This window comes from Stegostoma tigrinum, chromosome 17, assembly GCF_030684315.1.
Source record: "Stegostoma tigrinum isolate sSteTig4 chromosome 17, sSteTig4.hap1, whole genome shotgun sequence".
NCBI lineage: Eukaryota > Metazoa > Chordata > Chondrichthyes > Orectolobiformes > Stegostomatidae > Stegostoma > Stegostoma tigrinum.
In genome coordinates, this window is record NC_081370.1 from 50,669,578 (window position 1) to 50,686,941 (window position 17,364).

Consider the following 17,364-nt stretch of genomic DNA (forward strand, 5'->3'; position numbering starts at 1 on the left):
GGTGGGAGCAGGCTCAGTTGAGGCATTGAAGAAGGCACTACGTGATTATTAAATAGAAAGAAAAGGAGGGGAGAACAGCATAAATGATCATCCAGAGAGCTGGTGCAAGCACAATGGGCTGAATTATCACTGTGCGTAACAATTGAGACTTTGATTTTTTATTTCCTTAATGCATATTGTGAATCTCTTTGCTTTCTTCCACTTGTTTAGGAAACACTCTCTTGACTAGGCCTGGGGGTGCCCATTTCTTTTAAGATCTGTTGCTAACAATAAAGTATTTTCTATTCTATTATCCTGGATGAAATACATATGTTGGTCATTGATGATCAGGTCTTGACCAGGATTATTTGGGTTGGACAACTGTTTGTCTTGGCTCTATAGGGGCTAGTTTACCATTGAAAAGGGACAGAACCAATATAATCTTGTCTGTTTCTCCTGGTGGGTGAGCCAGAAATGATGTTCTTCACACCTCCCATGTTTTCCCTTTCCTGGGTTAGTTTGGCTCTGTCCAATTTTTTTTCTGACTGACCCATTCTTAGGTAGCACTGACATAAGATAGTGCTTTTCTTTCTGTCTTGACTGATTCCTCACCACTCCTTGTGTCTGTCTGGGGCCCCTGATATGTCCCAGCTTGCCTTAATAATTTTGACCATGACCATCTTGTCCTTTAGAGGATAAGACGTGGGAGCAGAAGTAGGCTGTTTGGCCTATTGACTCTACTCCACCATTCAATGAAATCATGGCTGATCTGATCAACCTCAATTCTGCTCTTCCTGTCATATACCCACAGCCCTTGATCCTCTTGCTAATTAAAAATTGTAATGTCTGCCAGAAGTTCATTGAGTGATCCTTTGAGTCTCCGCTTTGAATCTTGGTCTGCCATAACTGAAGTTCCCAGTTGATAGATTTTTTGCGTTTCAGTGGGAAGCAGGCCTTTCTGTTTTACTGTACCATTTCCAGTGGAAAATGAGGGACTCTGTCTTGTTTTACACTCATTGTCTAGTTCACCTGGTTTGCTCTAGGATCAATACCACTCCCGTTTAACGACAAGCCTGTGATCCGCATTCTGCGCTACCTTTGATTAATTCACTTGCAAAATCCTTCTTTGTTTCGGAACCCCAAATTGGCCTACCAGCTTCCTGTCTGAAATACTGATCTCATTATCTCGTGAGGAATGAAGTAAATGCATTTGCCGCCTGATATTAGATCTGGTACTAGCCCCATGGATGCTGACAACCAAACCAACTGTTGAAAGTTGAAAAATCCTGCAAAATTTAAGGAGTTCAAGTAGGCAAAGATTTTATTCATTCGCATGCAAGGGAGCAGATGTTAGTTGCCTGAGAGTAAGGTACACAGTAAATGGTAGAACCCTTGGTAGCATCAACATACAGAAGGATCTAGACGTACAGGCCTACAATTCCCTGAAAGTGACAACATGAGTGGATAGGATGCTCAAGAAAGCTTATGGCATGCTTGCCTTTTGTTGGTCAGGGCATAGAGTATAAAAATTGGCAAGTCCTGTTGCAGATGTATCGAACTTTTAGGCCATATTTGGAATATTTTGTACAGTTCTAGTTGTCACACTACCAGAAGGATGTGGAGACTTTGGAGAGTGCAGAAATGATTTGCCAGAATGTTGCCTGGTTTGGAGGGTATTAGCTGTGAGGTGTGACTGGACAAACTTGGTTTGTTTTCAACTGTTGAGGGGTGACCTGTTAGTTTACAAAATTGAGAGGCATGGGTAGAATGGCTAGCCAGCATTCCTCCCCCCACCCCGGCCAGTCTAGAAATCAGTTATTAGGAGACATCGGTTTAAGGTAAGAGCGGATAAGTTTAAAGGAGATGACAGGTGGCTTTTTGTTTTGCACAGTGTAGTAAGTGCCTGGAATCTGTGGCCAGAGGTGATGGCTTAGGCAGGTACATTGGCAACGTTTAAGAGGCATCCTGACAGATCTGAAGACGGGGAGTGGAGGAACACAGACTATGTCGGCATGTCTTGGCGGGCCGAAGGGCCTGTTCCTGTGCTGCACTGTTCTTTGTTCTTTTTACATCCCAATTACAGCTGAACATGCACGTACTGATGGATCAATGTGGTTGTATTCAGCTTGGGAGCATATAGCCACTTCTTTAAAAAGAAAATTCATGTTTAAACAAAAAACTGAATCAAAAACTATCATCAGGGATGAGATATCCATGTCTCAATGTCAAATATATTTAATCTGTGCTTGATTTATCTATTCATAGAAATCTCTTCATTCTGTTACATCCGTGTTTCACTTCAGAGTACATCACATTTGCACCTAATTGGCTGATATCATTTTCATAAATTTTTGAAGAATCAATTCAGAGCACATTAGTTGACATACAGCAAGCAGGAACAAAATGTTCAAAAAATGCACCAATCGAGGAAAGGAAACAATGTACTACATCAGAACTTGCATTAAATAGAACAAAAATGATGGAAATAGGACTTGTAATAAAAACAGGTGGATGGATATAATCGTTGTAGATAGAGTCATTGTGTTTAAACATGTTTAGAAGCCTGCAACATCAAATTGTGACTTTCTAGATATTTAGACAGGATCCTTTTGCCTAAAACAATGAATTAATATTTAGCATAATTACTCAACAGAAGCTCATTTCATTGGAGACCAAGCAAGGGGAGCTTTCTACAACTAATTTGTTAAAGCAGCCATCTGTTTAAGGTTGTAAGACCATAAGATGTAAGAATGGAAGTAAGGCTATTCGGTCAATTGAGTCCACCCCGCCATTTAAATCATGGCTGATGGGCATTTCAGCTCCACTTCCCTGCACTCTCCCCGTGGCCCTTGATTCCTTGAGATCAAGAATTTATCGATCTTTGCCTTGAAGACATTTCACGTCCTGCGCTCCATGGCAATGAATTCCACAGGCCCACCACTCTCTGGCTGAAGAAATGTCTCCTCATTTCCGTTTTAAGTTTACCCCCTCTAATTCTAAGGCTGTGTCCACGAGTCCTAGTCTCCCCGCCTGTCTAGATCTGAGATACACTGTTGGATTTCAATGTAGTAATAATTGAGTATTTGCTCTGAGACAGTTTTGGAGCGCAGGTCCAGGATTGAGAGACAAACCAGGAAATTGTAGGATGTATTGGTGCTGGTGCAGTGGTTATGGACTGCTAAACTGGAGAGCAACTGGAGAAGAAATGCTTGAACAATTGCTGAAAACTATATATTGGTGTCACTTGGATTACTTTGTTTCTAACAATGGTACCTTTTAATCTGCATCTTTGTAATTTTTTTTAACGTTTCACCCTCTTTCTCTCATTCTCTTATTACCAAGTTCATGCTGCTTTTTTGTTTTGTCCTGGTGCCACCTTTTTGCATCTGCTTAATGCTGCCAGCTCTTTTTGTCCCATGAACCTAAAGATTGGGCATGCAGTTTGTAATACAAGCGTTTGGTTCATCTTTGCTTTCTCAAGCAGATTTGCATTGATCTCAATCTACACTTTATCCTGTGCTCTGCATCCAATCACATCAACAGGGCTTTGTGCACCATTTGAAAAAGATGGTGCAATTCAGAAACACTGGACGGAAAGCAATTTGCTGATGTCCGTTTAAAGCATTTTAGGAGAGCCATGGGCATTGTGGATCATGTGGCAAATAGCAGAGCCTGATGCTTAGCTTACTATTGAACATTTAGATTTCATTGGATGCTGTATTTTTAAAATAGTCGTTGAGCATTGTCCATTGAACGGAGCCAACTTTGCAGATAGAAAGCAGCTAATGCTAATGTGCAGATGATTGCCCCTTTTGAAGGTTTTAGCATTTTTTTGGCAAGAGAAACCAGTAAGTGATACTTAAAAGCAAATGCTCCTCAGGAAATACTGCTGTATTCTACGTAACAACGCTCAGCTATGAGCTGAGGGCAACACTTGTTTTTGTGAACATTAGCTTTCAAAATATTCATGTGAATGAAGTCTGAATGAAAGCAAACTTGGTGTTTTTGAAGTAACCAGATGCGATCTATCTTGTTTACGGTGAGTTGACTGGGTTACAGCGGGCAATTAAAGAGACTCACTTGATGCATGAGTAGTGCATAGCATGTAACACATAGGCTGGACGCTTTGCTTATTGCTGTTTTCTCCTCCTGTTTAAATAATAGCTGTACTTGAGAAAGGGGAGCACAATTTGGGGTCAGCAAAATAAAAATAAAGTAGTTTAAAAAAATCCAGGTTCATGTGTGCTAATCGATGTAGTCTAGAGGCCACTTAATAACACATGAGAGGTGGGGGAAGAAATATGTAAACAAGCCAGCGAATTGAGTAGGAGGAAAGGAGTGACACTCGTGGGAATTTTGACTACCCTGCTATTGGACAGAAAAAGGTAGGTTATAAGAGAATGAAGTTTGTACAGTGAGCCTAGGACTTTCTTTTTATTCACTCAATGGATGTGGGCTTCATTGGTGGACCTAGCATTTATTGTCCAGCTCTAGTTGCCCTTGAAGGTGGTCGTGAGCTGTGCATTGAACCACTGCACTCCATTTGGTGTAGGTAGATGCACGATGACGCAAGGGAAGGAATTCCAGGATTTTGACCCAGTGACGCTGAAGGAAAGGTGATATATTTTTCAAGTCAGAATATTGAATGACTTGGAGTGGAACTGAAACAATGTTAAGGCATAAAGGAAGATTTGCAATTGGATGTAATAAACAGGAATGAACTCGATCTCACAATAGATGTAAATGTGGGAAACCAGTCACCACAATATTCTTCAAGATTATTACTTGGGTTCCTAACTCAACAACATGCTTAGAAAAAATCTCTTTAAAATTTGAAGATAAGTTTATTTTTGACGGGCTGAGGTAGAACTAGTGTAAACTAATATATGCAGCAATATTAACTAACATTGCTAAACAATGAGATTTAAAATGATGTTCATCAGAGTGGAGGAACAACATTTTCTGCTGAAAAGGAAAGTACAAACAAAACACCAGTGGGACTCTGTGGATGACTATAAAAATAAGTTGCCATAGTCTCAAAGGACACTTTTATTTTCCTGAAGAAGGGTCCAGATCTGAAATAATCAGCTTTCCTGTTCCTCTGCTGCTTGCCCTGCAGTGTTCATCCAGCTCTACACCTTGCTATCTCAGACTCCAGCATCGGCAGTTCCTACTATCTCATACTTTGAGTATGTCGACTGCTAAGGAATGTATAATAGATATTATGATGAGATTAGAGTATCAATATGATTAGGAAAGCAAAGAGGAGCTGTAAAATTGTCAAGTAACATATGACAGTAGTATTTACAGCCGCATTAATAAAGGAAGCTGAACAGGAATATGACCGTTACGCTCAGACTGGATGATACCACCCATTGTGGTAGCTGGTCAAAATATTACATTTCACTGTTTACTGAGGAATTGGAACAAATATACATGATGCTTTTGTAATGAAGTAAATACATGGAAAGTCAGAACAAGATGATCTGTTGATTTAAGTTGAAACTCAGACACTAAGGCCTGCAATCCAGATGGATTACATGTAATTTAAGGATCTATGGGAGAGATGTCAGAGGCATTACAGCACTTTGTAATTAACATGTAAGAATCAAGGTATAGTGTGAGCGGTCTGACAAATGTAATTCCTATATTTAAAACAAGGGGAACAGAATTGTCCAAGGAACCAGTCAGCTTACAATTTGTGTGAAATAGACTCTCACTCCTACTAAAGGAAAAAATTAAAAATGTCTAGACAAAACAGTATATCAGTCAGCGTGGATTTGGAACATTTGTAAACTTAGCCATCTTGACTGGTGCAGAAACACAGAGCAGCAAGACTTATTTGTGAAATTTAATTCATCAAGTTAAAGTTACAATAGGTTTATTAAGTTTATCATAAACCCGAGCAGTAATTTCTAGCTTAATGCAGGCTCTACCACCCATACTTAGTCAGAACAGAAAAACTTGCATTTGTTGCTGCATTGGTCTTCAGGTTTTATTCTCTTTCCTTACATCTGTTGTTTCTGACCTTTTGGCTCTTCTCACTGCTGCATAGACCCAAGGGGAGCGTCTTTAGCGTCCTGGCTTTTACCTGTTATCCTCTTTTTATTGCCTGTCATTCTCGCACCTTTGCGGTGGTCATATCCTGGGCATCTTTTTCTAGAGCAGCCATGTAAATTCCACTATACCTGTGGTGACATGGCCATATAATTCCCTTACTTCAAGCTGCTGCAGCCCATATTCTCATTTCTAAATCTTCAATGCGTCTGCTCTTTTAGGTTGTACAATCAAATTGAAGTTGCTACAAAGACTTGGCTTTTTAATAGTTTATGCAAAAACTTTTGGAAATTAGAGGTAACCCAAGAGTGTTGATAAGGGCAATGCTGTTGATGTGTTACATGTGGACTTCAAAAAGCCATTGATTCATTGTCAGACAACAGAATTGTGGGCTGTATTATAATTTGTGGAACAGAAGGGACAGCAATTGCATCAGCACCAAGAGTAGCTGTCAATAGATGTTTTTAGGCCGGAGGAGGGTTTGTAGTGAAAAGGATTGTTGTTGGGATCCATGCTCCCTTCCTAATACGTATTAATAACCTAGACTGTGAGGAACACCAACAGGATTGATCACTGGATCGGATGCACAGGAGATTTAGTGATGATAAAAATGTTGGATATACCTGTCAAGAAAGGATTGATAGACTGGATAATGTCTCATTGGGGGGAAAAAGGAAGGCTGAAGGGTGACCTAATGGAAGCATTTCAAATTGTGTGAGAATGTTTTCAAACTGTGGGGATAATGCAAAGCTTAGGAACATAGTGAACAATGAGTTAGTGTAGACCAAAAGGACAGAGACATGTTGGTGGGTTAGCTGGACCGAGAGCAGATATGGAATTCGATGTGGAGAAATGTAAAATGATTTTTTTAGAATGTAGAGAGAGAACATTAGCTGAAAAGTGTAACTCTAAAGGATGTGCTGGAACAAAAGGACTTGGGCATGTATGTGCATAAAGCACTGGTAGCAGAATGGGTTGTTCTCTGGCTTCAAGACAAAGCTGAGAGTAAATGTTAGTTGTTCAGAGTGGCAGAAAGTGAGAATTGGTTCATTGCTGGAATCGCTGCTGTTCATAATTTGCACAAGCAGTTTTGATTTTGGAATTAAAAACACCAAATTGCAAGAGATACCTGTAGTTGATATTAAGGAGGACTGCAACAAAGCATAGGGCATCAATGAACTTGCAAATCGATTAAGTTCACAACAAGCATGAGTTAGTTTTCTTACCGAAGTACTAAGTAGGTTAGTCAATATGACTCGAGTTACAAATCTAGGTGAGGTAGAGGAACAAAGGGATGTCAAAACAAATATGCTATTTGCTAAAAGCTGTAAAACAAGTTAGCAAAGCCATTTAAATAAGTCAGTACTTGATTTTGTTTCTGGGGGAATAAAATTTAAAAAGTAGTGATTTTCCTAAGCTATGATGAATGTTTGTTAGACAACAAATGGTTCTGGTTGCAGTATTATAAAAAGGATTGACCACTGGATCGGATGCACAGGAGATTAAGTGATGATAAAAATGTTGGATATACCTGTCAAGAAAGGATTGACAGACTGGATAATATCTTATTGGGGGGGAAAAAAGGAAGGCCGAAGGGTGGCCTAATGGAAGCATTTCAAATTGTGGTGCATGTTTTATAACAAACAGAATGCTTCCACGTCCAGGGAATAGTGTACCAAAGTTTACCAATATAAGCTAGTCGCCAAAAAATTTAAGAATTGAGAAGAATTTTTTTAATCCAAACAGTGGTGAGCATGTGAAGCTTGATATCAAGAGGAGTGTTTTGAAGTGAAATCACATTTAAGGGGAAGTTAGGCAAACATATGAATAATAGAAAAAGGATAGATTTTAGATAATGAAGAATGGGTGAATGCCCAAATGGAGCATAAATGTAATATGTGACCTTTGGGCTGAATGCTCTGATCTGTATTCTGTGTCCTATGTAGCAAATAGAGTCCACCTCTTGTTAGTGCAAATGTCTCCCCCACCTCATTGTCGTAACATTGTGTGTAGAGGCTGAATTACCACAATAAGCTTTTAACAGATCAATTTTTTCTCTCAGGTTGTCAACAAGATGATAAACATCAACATCGTGTCAGTTTGTAAGGTAAAACCAGTTCATTTAATAATTTCTGTAAAAGTTTTAATTCTTTACATGATTATCCTGTTTATAGATGAGTTATACTACATTATTAGTTTAAGCTCTGTCCTTAAAAGTGAACTTATTACAGTGCATTATCAGTTGGCGACACAAATCAAGTTATTTCATGGCCTGTTACACTTACCCCTGAGTTTTTTCTTCAATTTCTTTCCCCACAGACATATGCAAGTAGGGTGTGGTTTCCTAGTGTTAGCAACACCTCACCACTGCTACTTTACTTGTGAGCCTACACATGGAAACAGAACTGCTTTTTGTTCATTGCATGCGAAACCTAATGCTGATTTCAAGCAGCGTCCAGACCTCTGGTTGATTTTCACCTTTCTCTAACTGAAGTCATTTACAGTTTCTGCATCCCTTTGCCAGCTCAGGTTGTAGAACCATAAAATGGTCACACCACAGAAGGTCACTATTTGGGGCAGCATGTCTTTTCTGGCTGTCTGCAATGGCAAGTCAGCTAGTTCTATTCTCCTCCACATTTCCTGTAGCCCTGCAAGGCTTTCCTCTTCTGGTGCTTACCTGGTTCAATTTTGAAATTTATAATTGAATCTTTCACAACAATCTTCTTCTGCAAGTGCTTTCAAAATTCTAACTCTCTTGTGCAATTTCAATCACTACATAAAACCTTTAAGTCTAAAGTCTTCCTGATGTGGTGTAATTGTAAACAATGTCTCTTTGTGGTTAGGAAGTCTTGAGCTAGAGCACTGTTCATGAATAGAGATGTTTTGAGAAAGGATGTTAAATTCAATATTAAAGCAACACGCTTGTTCTTTCTTTATATATTTCTTAGAAAAGTGCACTTTTTACAACATTACTGTTATTTAGTAAATCTGCTTTTGAAGGATTAATTTCCAATGTTACTAAACCTGACTTTATTTTCCTCTGCACTTTTGTAACTTAGGCTCAAACTCCCTATTATTGGCAGCCAATTCTTAGCCACGTTCTGTCACTAGTAAGGCTCTACATACATATGAGGACTGAAATTCCCATTTGTGGAGTTGTGACCTTAGCACTGATTTTCGGATCTGTTTGTTTCATCATGGTCAGCACTGAGCTTGGCTGCTCTCTTGTCCAGAGGATCCCAAAGATCAGACTATCCTGCAGGCAATCCACAAACTCTGGTGTGCAGAGTCTCATCGTACCCAGACCTGAACCCCAGCAGTCCCAATTGTCGCACTGAGCGTCGTGCCAACCTGAACCTGAGTGCCATCACTCATCCAGTGCTGCCTGTTGCTGACATTTTGGTGGAGCCGTGTGCTTCGGGAGGTTGGAGAGGGGTACAATAAGAAGAGCGAGCAGCGCAACTCCGGTCTTGACTGGTTGCTGTGAATAGGTTAGAGAGGTAGTAGGAACTGCTGATGCTGAAGAATCTGAGATAACACGGTGTGAAGCCGGATGAACGCAGCAGGCCAAGCAGCCTCGGAAGCAGGAAAGCTTGACATTTCAGGTCGAGACCCTTCTTCAGAAATGTGAATAGGTGCTGGTTTTCACTCAGTGACCTGACCATGAATGCACCTGTGTGGCTGCAAGGCTGGTTGGTGTTACTGTAAGGCTGTTGACTGAGTGGGAAGGTGCACACAGTGATGGTGTCATGAGTGAGTCGTTAGGAGGGATGTTCGGAAGAGGTCCTGCCAACTATGTATAGGGAGAGACCTTCGGAAGGCGGTGCACTCGGAATGTGTGCGCATGCATATCAGGAAGAGGCAGCACAGAGTGGGTGGAAGCGGGGGAGTAGGATTAAGGGCTGTCGAGTGAAAGCAAGTTAAGGCTTGTACTTGGGGTGGGTGTGGAGGCACTGATGAGAGACTGCATAAGTGAGTCAAAGACTTCAGAGGGCTCTTAATCATTCACGTTAATAGAGAGCCAAGAATGGTTAGAGGTAGTAAAACCTGTAGTACGTATAAAGCTGGATATGTAAAACTATTCAAAACCAGATGAATAGAAGCTTCCTCTGATTTTAATTATTAGTATGACTTTTCACTCACACTTAGTATGATTCTTTTCACTCCCTGCTCTAAACTTCACTTCCCACGTAGCAACTCGGTCTCTCTCCCTGACAGTAGCCCAAGATTAGGTAGGTTTTTGTTTTTGTTGAGTTAGTTCATCTGGTATCATCCCAAACTCTGCTTATGTATTGTCGCACTCGTTTGTGTCTTTTAGCTCTAGTCTAGACTATGAAAATCCATGCCAAGCTTGTCACTCATTTTACCCTCAAAATTGATCTTCAGAATCTCTGCTCGTGTCTTCACTCATACCATGTCCTGCTATCGGTCAGCCCTGTACTTAGTGAACTGTTTTTACCAGGCCATGCAATGATTTTAAAATACTTGTCCATTATTTCCAAAATCCTCCATGCTTGCTTCTACCTCAGATCCTTGAGATATCAACACTCCAGTAATCCTAGACTCTTGAGCATCCCTGATTTTTAATTTCTCATCCATTGGTGAAAGGGTCTAGGCAACTAGAAGCCTCAAGTTCACGAATTCCCTTCCTTATGTCTCTTACTCTTTTATACCTCTCTCTGTTCCTTTTTTTAAATACTTTTTTTAACCTCTTTAACAGCTTTGGGACATCTGACCTATTAGCTCCTCGTGTGGTTTGATATGTTCTGTTTCTTATCCATTCCGAAAAGCACTTTGGGCCATTTTTACTTTGGCGATGCACGTGAATGGCCAGTGCTATGGACATTGTGGTGCGAACTTGTCAGTTTCGTTGGTGTGTTGGCGGTGAATGCTAACATGAGATTCGGGAGATAAGCTTAAGCAGAATATTGTGCAAATCCACAAGCTGCTGTCACTGATTTTTGCCCCTCCTCTGGGTCCACTGTTGAAGTCCTGTCAAGAGTGCAATTTCTTAAGTTGTCAGTGAAGTAATGAAAAGTTCCGGTATTTCATTTGGTCCCGTTGCAAAACCCTTGAATCTTGTTGAATGATGTGTAACTACATAGTACTAACTTCAGAATTGAGGCGGAACGCCTTCACTAGCCCTGAAAAGATCATTTACAGTCAGGGAATGTTGGAATTCTGCAGCGATAAATTTCACACTTCTAACATAGTGTCTTGAAATTTGTTTTTATACTGATTGTATGTGGAATTTTAAATTGCAAGTAAAGGAGGGTTTTTAACTTGCTGGTTTAACCTGAGAATACCCGTGATTTCCCTGTTTGCTGATTATTGCTACTGCTGCTGTACACCAGAGCATCTCCTTGACTTGGTGTCAGATTTTAAACTGTTGCCAACAAGAGGGCTGTTGATGCCATGGCATCAACATTGAGGGCAGCAGCCCCCCCCCCCTCCCCCACCAAGTTAGTTGTCTGTACTACCACTGACTGAAAAATTTGCGCCAGTGTGTTTTTATATTAAGAACGAGAGAGATTATGAAAATGAAGATACTGAGATTACCAGCAGCAGAGAGGTTTACCCCTAATCAGCCGAGCTGGCTGGCTAACCGGCAACCATAACCAGAAGCATTGTAGGGCTCTTTTAGTTTGGATGTTTGACCACCAAATCTGTTGGTTCATTGACATAGTTTCTGAATTCCTCTATTGCTAGGGTGTGTAATCATGGAGGCACTCCAACACATAGCCTGTTTTTTAACTTGCTTCCCCAGTCCCTGGAGTGGATGGTAACCAGTTGGTCATTGGCTTGCTGACTAATGTGAATTTAAGTCCTTAATTTAAATACGCCAGGTACCAAGCATTGATTATAAATGGCACGAAGATCAATACAACCCAAGATATGGTAGCCATTTTTGAGCAAACCATGGTAGTGCATCACACTCCATTGGTGGCTGGTTCCTTGAATTGGATTTGCTGAATTTTACTTGATTTGCCTTCTGCAACTTCAGATAAAACCTAGCAACGACTGTTATCCAGTTTGTTTCTTAACTCTGATTCTCCATTTTTGGTAAAAGGGTTGCTGTAGTAACCTTTGCCTTACAAATGGTTCCTAAGCCAAACGGTGACATTTGCCCACCTTACAGCGAGTCAAATCCCCCCCTGCCCCCCCATTAGAAACTAATCAACAGATTGATGACAAGGCAAGATGCTTTGCTCTGTCTGCCTGTGTGCACTATTTTCTGCAATGCCTGAAAAACATTCTTCTGTTGAAGGTTTGAGTTCTGAACTGCATCTTTGTCACAAGCTTTAGAGGCAGTGTTAAGTGGGTTTCCCTGGGGTTTTACATAATCTTGTACAAAGCCACAACCTGTCTCAACACTTTTCTCTGGCAGAATGCAACTTTTTTTGATGTAATTTGTAGGTCCACGAAATGTTTGTATGCTTCACCACCCAAAGAAATGTCGTATTAGCCACAGACACTAGCAAAATTTATCAGTAGTTTTTGGTCATTGTTTCTATATTTTAGAAATGTAGTAACCATGTTGAGAGTTGCAACATCTTTCAAGCAGATTAATTAATTAATTTTTTTCCTCCATTGTGAAGAATGTTAAATGATTCCACAATTCCTGGATTAGTGCTATGTGACGCAGCCAGGGAAGAGAGGCAATTTGAACTTTCTAAATTCATTGCCATCCGTCTGTAAAGAGTAGTTTTCTTTGTTTAAAAAAAAACTGCAGTGTTTTTTTTCACAAATGTGTGTTTTGGTAAAGTCAATTGAGTGAATGTGACATGCTCCCCTGAGAGAAAATAAGAATTTGTTCAGACCTTCAAATCCAGAGCAGTTATTGTGTCCCCTCTCTTTTGCATGCACTCCTGCAAGAAAAATAGAGGAAAGAAAAAGGGTTTACTTGTCCAAATATCAAAACTAAACATGTAATTATCAAGTCACTGGTATTAGTGTCCAGTGAAGGTTCCTTCACTCGGAAGGTAGTGTTCAGATGATTTCATGTGGCTGAAGACCTGAGTCGCAGATTTTCTTTGAAGTTGTTGATGATATGCCAAGGTGATGCTTATAGACTGGAAACCAATTTACTTTGGAAATCTTTACAGCAAGCAAGTTTCAAGGACAGTGCAGCTTTCAGAATTCACTTTTTGGCTTTGAATTGTCCTGATGCTGTTGGAATCAGGCAAGTCAAGACTTACCCAACGTATAATTATTAGTAAAAGCAATGCTAGAGAAACATAGCAAGACTGACAGCATCTGTGGAGAAAGAAATAGCTATGTTTTGAGTTCAGTACAAATTGTTTATGGAGTCTAGGTGTTCTCAAGATTCATATTGTAACACAAGCTTTCTCTCACTTCAGATCCTGTCAGACCTGCTGAGATTCTCTGGCAGCACAGTTTTTATTTCAGATCTTCAATGCCTGCAATTTTTCTGTTTCAATTATAATTAAACCCTTTAAAATGCAGAGGAGGTTTGATCCTGTGGCATTAGCTATTGTTATGTCGTTTAGTTAGTGTTGCTTTTGCTGTGGCTAAAATCCATTTAAAATTGGGGATAGATTTTTGGCACCTCTGCAGCCGTACTGAGTTTTAAGTTGCCCATCTACATCTTGTTATTGGTCTAGGTCCAGAGGTGGAGTTTAAAGTTTTTTAGCCAAGACTTGTAGCTTGGGTTGTGGGTGAGGTTGTTGACTTGCTCACTGAGCTGGCTTGTTCTCGTTCACACGTTTCATCATCATGGCAGCTGATGACATCAGTGAGGCCTCTGAAGGGATGTTGTTCTATTCCACTTGGATTTATACTGTCTGGTCCGCTATGGTGGGTAGTGTCACTTCTGTTTTTGATCTGTATGGGTTTGTATATGGGGTCCAATTCTATATGTTCGATTGTATTTTGGGTGGAGAACCATGCTTGTAGGAATTCTTGTGTGTTTATGTTTGGCTTGGGCTACTATGGTTACCTTGTCCCAGTTAAACTGATGGCCTTCATTGTCTGAGTGTACCGATATTCAGGAGAGTTTGTTGTGCTGCTTTAAAAGGTGGAATGTCTATGTTCTGCTGTCCCCTTTGTTTTTTACAGTGTCCAGGAAGTTAATATTTGAGAAATTCCACCATGGTGATCAGGTTTGCCTTGCCCTTTAGTTATGCTGCTGAAAGTTTCTGAACTGTGACCAGCATGCGAATCATATGATCTGTAGCCATTCTAAAGTTCAACAGTATAATAAAATGTGAGGCTGGATGAACACAGCAGGCCAAGCAGCATCTCAGGAGCACAAAAGCTGACGTTTCGGGCCTAGACCCTGGGTCTAGGCCCGAAACGTCAGCTTTTGTGCTCCTGAGATGCTGCTTGGCCTGCTGTGTTCATCCAGCCTCACATTTTATTATCTTGGAATCTCCAGCATCTGCAGTTCCCATTATCTCTAAAGTTCAACAGTGTCTGGATTCGTAGCCATGTAGCACAGAAGCAGATCTTTCTGTCCAACTCATCTGTGCCAACGAAGTTTCCCAAACTAAACTAGTTCCATTTGCCTGCATTTGGCCCATATCCCTCTAAACCTTTACAATTCGTGTACCTGTCCGAAAGTCTTTCGAATGTTGTAACCGTACCTGTATTTTCCACTTGCTCTGGTAGTTCATTCCACATACAAACCACCCTGAGTGGAAGAAGTTGCCCCTGGGGACCTTTTTTAAATCTTTTCCCTTTTCACCTTAAACCTATGCCTTCTAGTTTTGAACTCCCTAGGTAAGGGACAATGTCTGAGGAAGGGTCACTGGACCCAAAAGATTAACTGTTTTCTCCTCCACAGATGCTGCCAGACCTGCTGAGCTTTTCTAACAACTTTGTTTTTTTTGTTCCAAGGGACAATACCTTTTGTTATTTACCTTATTGATGCCCCTCATAATTTAATAAATCTCTAAGAGGCCAACCCACAACTTCCTACTTGAACAATCTTTAAATTTTGTGGCTCATGGATATAACACTGATTCTTTTACCTTCCATCTTGCATCTCAATTTGTTGCAGAACTCCCAAAATTCCACGCTGAGGTTTTATCCAATATTATTTGTCCTAATCTTAGAACTGGGTGTTGCGCAGTTTTTGGATTAAAATACTGTTACCAGCAAAGCCCATATGAATCAGTAAATATATTATAGAACACCTTGGATCACAGTTGCTTGGTAAGAGTTTGAGTATTGCTTGAAATCTTCAGTTTTCACTTCATTCATCTTAGTTTATTAGAACAGATGCAAGAATGCCAAATTTCCAACAGAATACACTGTAACAGTTAATGTTGCATGAGAAATGAGCACTGATTAGTTGGCAAGTCGACTGTTTGAGGCTTTGCCATGTAGATTGCACCAAGGAGCTATTATTACCTATGCTTTTATTTGATTCAAATGAGCCACAGTGCCTGGGCATGTTCCTTTCCCCTGCAGAACTCCTTTCTGTACTTGTACAGCTCTCTCCATTGAAATGCCATGACCAATCAAAGTTGACTTGCCAACTAGTGAGTGCTTTTTCCTCATGCAAGATAAATTATTGTTCCCTTTGAAAACTGGTACTCTTGCATCTGACCTGATGAGCGCATGATGGAACAACATGTCTCATCTTAGTATTAATTTGGGAAATATCTTCCTCTATAAGAATTCTAAGCCATGGAAGGAAAAATCATATTGAATTGATAGTTCCTGGAATCTCTTCAATACTCTTTGAACAATGTATTCATCCCTTTCCACTCCTGAACATTATGTAACAACTCCTACTTTTCTTCTTGCCTTCTCACTGTATGCCACTATTTGTGAAGGTGCCAATCGGTATCGTTTGCTTAGTCATAAAGTGGAATTAACAAATTGAGATTGACAAAAACCTGAGGTAGTGTGCAGTGAGCTTGAAGATGAGGAGGACATAAGTAGAAAGCATGATGTTGGCTGAAATATTAAAAATATGTACTTGAAAATAAATGTTTTGAAGCGCTTCTCATTTTAGTGTTTAGAGGTAACAACAATTCTTTTTGTTCTCATCAAATATATGAACACATCAATATCTGTTTCATGGTTAAAAAGTCATCAAAATGTACAGTTTCTAAATAGACTTACTTTGCATAAATTGCTCAGTTTTGCAGCTTCAATTTTATTAAGAGCCTGTATTTAAAGTCCGTCAATTTACAATCTGAGGGAAGTAGTTGTAACATATTTTGCACTCCAACTTTAAATCTAATTGAGAGTTATGCTTCAGCCAACAGGAAACACGCTGTTAGATTCATGGATTTGCCCATGATTCCGGAAACAAATGGAATCCTTCACTGCATGGGAGATAGAAAATACTTCCTTAGAAAGATAGGAAGGGATGTAAATGATTTCAAAACAATAACATTACAGCCAGTCTTGTATTTTTTGACATTCTTTGCTGCTTTTATTTGCATTCTGTCTTATTTTTCTGACTGGTCACTCATGGAATTTCATACCTGTTCTTTCAATTTCGTACCACTGAAAACCAACATAGTTAAGTAGTAGATGTTGTTTCCTATCCTTAATTTTACCTTTTGAACAGAATCTGTCTTTGGGTATGAAATAGCTCCTTAAATGCCTGCATGTTTACTGACTATCCCATAACTTAATTTCCCAGTTCCTTTGTAGCCAGCACTATTTTCATGCTCTCAATCATTCTTATTTAAGTTTAAACAAAATAGTCTTAGACTCTGTCTTGTCTCCCTCAACTGGATGCAAAATTAAATCTTATTAAATCTTTGTTTCTTTCTCTGCTTCCTTCTCCCTATCTTACATGCACAGTGGCTTTCCGCCTCCCACATTTTATTTTCACATGCTTGGCCCTTTATTTGTAGCTGCATATTAGCTGAAGGGTGTATCTCTTTTTGTAAGAAGGTCCTATCTTCTGTTCCTGTCATTTTTGAATGTTTTTACATGTTTTTTTGGTTTGGGTGAAGACCCTTCAGCCTGTTGTAACTTGCTGTTTTCAGGGGTTCTGAATGCATAGAAGGGTGGTGAATATTTCGTCTTTGAATCCGTTGAAGTATGGGTAGACTGATAATTGGTGTGTTGGGGACTTGAAGGATTTGAGGAGCAGACTGGAATGTGGGTTCCAGTTATAATCAAGTTGAATCATAGAGCAGTTTCAATGGGGTATGGACAATTACTGCTCATGTTTCTTACCTCTTGTGTTTTAGAAAATTGGCCTTTCCATCTTCACAACATCTAGTTGCTGATCATCAGTGTAAATGTTTCAGTACTTGGAAAATTGAAAAAGCTTGGGGGAGGGGGGCAAAGATAAGTCTTGGTCTCCTCTTCCAGCCCTCCCACTTTCTCCCTTTG

The 17,364-nt window shown here is 40.0% G+C and overlaps 1 protein-coding gene across 4 annotated transcripts in view; it reads left to right on the top strand.

Annotated features, from left to right (window-relative positions):
• LOC125459355 (very-long-chain 3-oxoacyl-CoA reductase-A-like) overlaps window positions 1–17,364 on the top strand; it is a 165,631-nt gene that overhangs the window by 100,145 nt on the left and 48,122 nt on the right. For all 4 annotated transcript variants that reach the window (XM_048545730.1, XM_048545731.2, XM_048545728.1 and 1 more), the window contains one exon: window positions 8,099–8,143. In XM_048545730.1, the coding sequence (XP_048401687.1) occupies window positions 8,099–8,143 (45 nt within the window). The remainder of the gene's footprint in view (window positions 1–8,098; window positions 8,144–17,364) is intronic.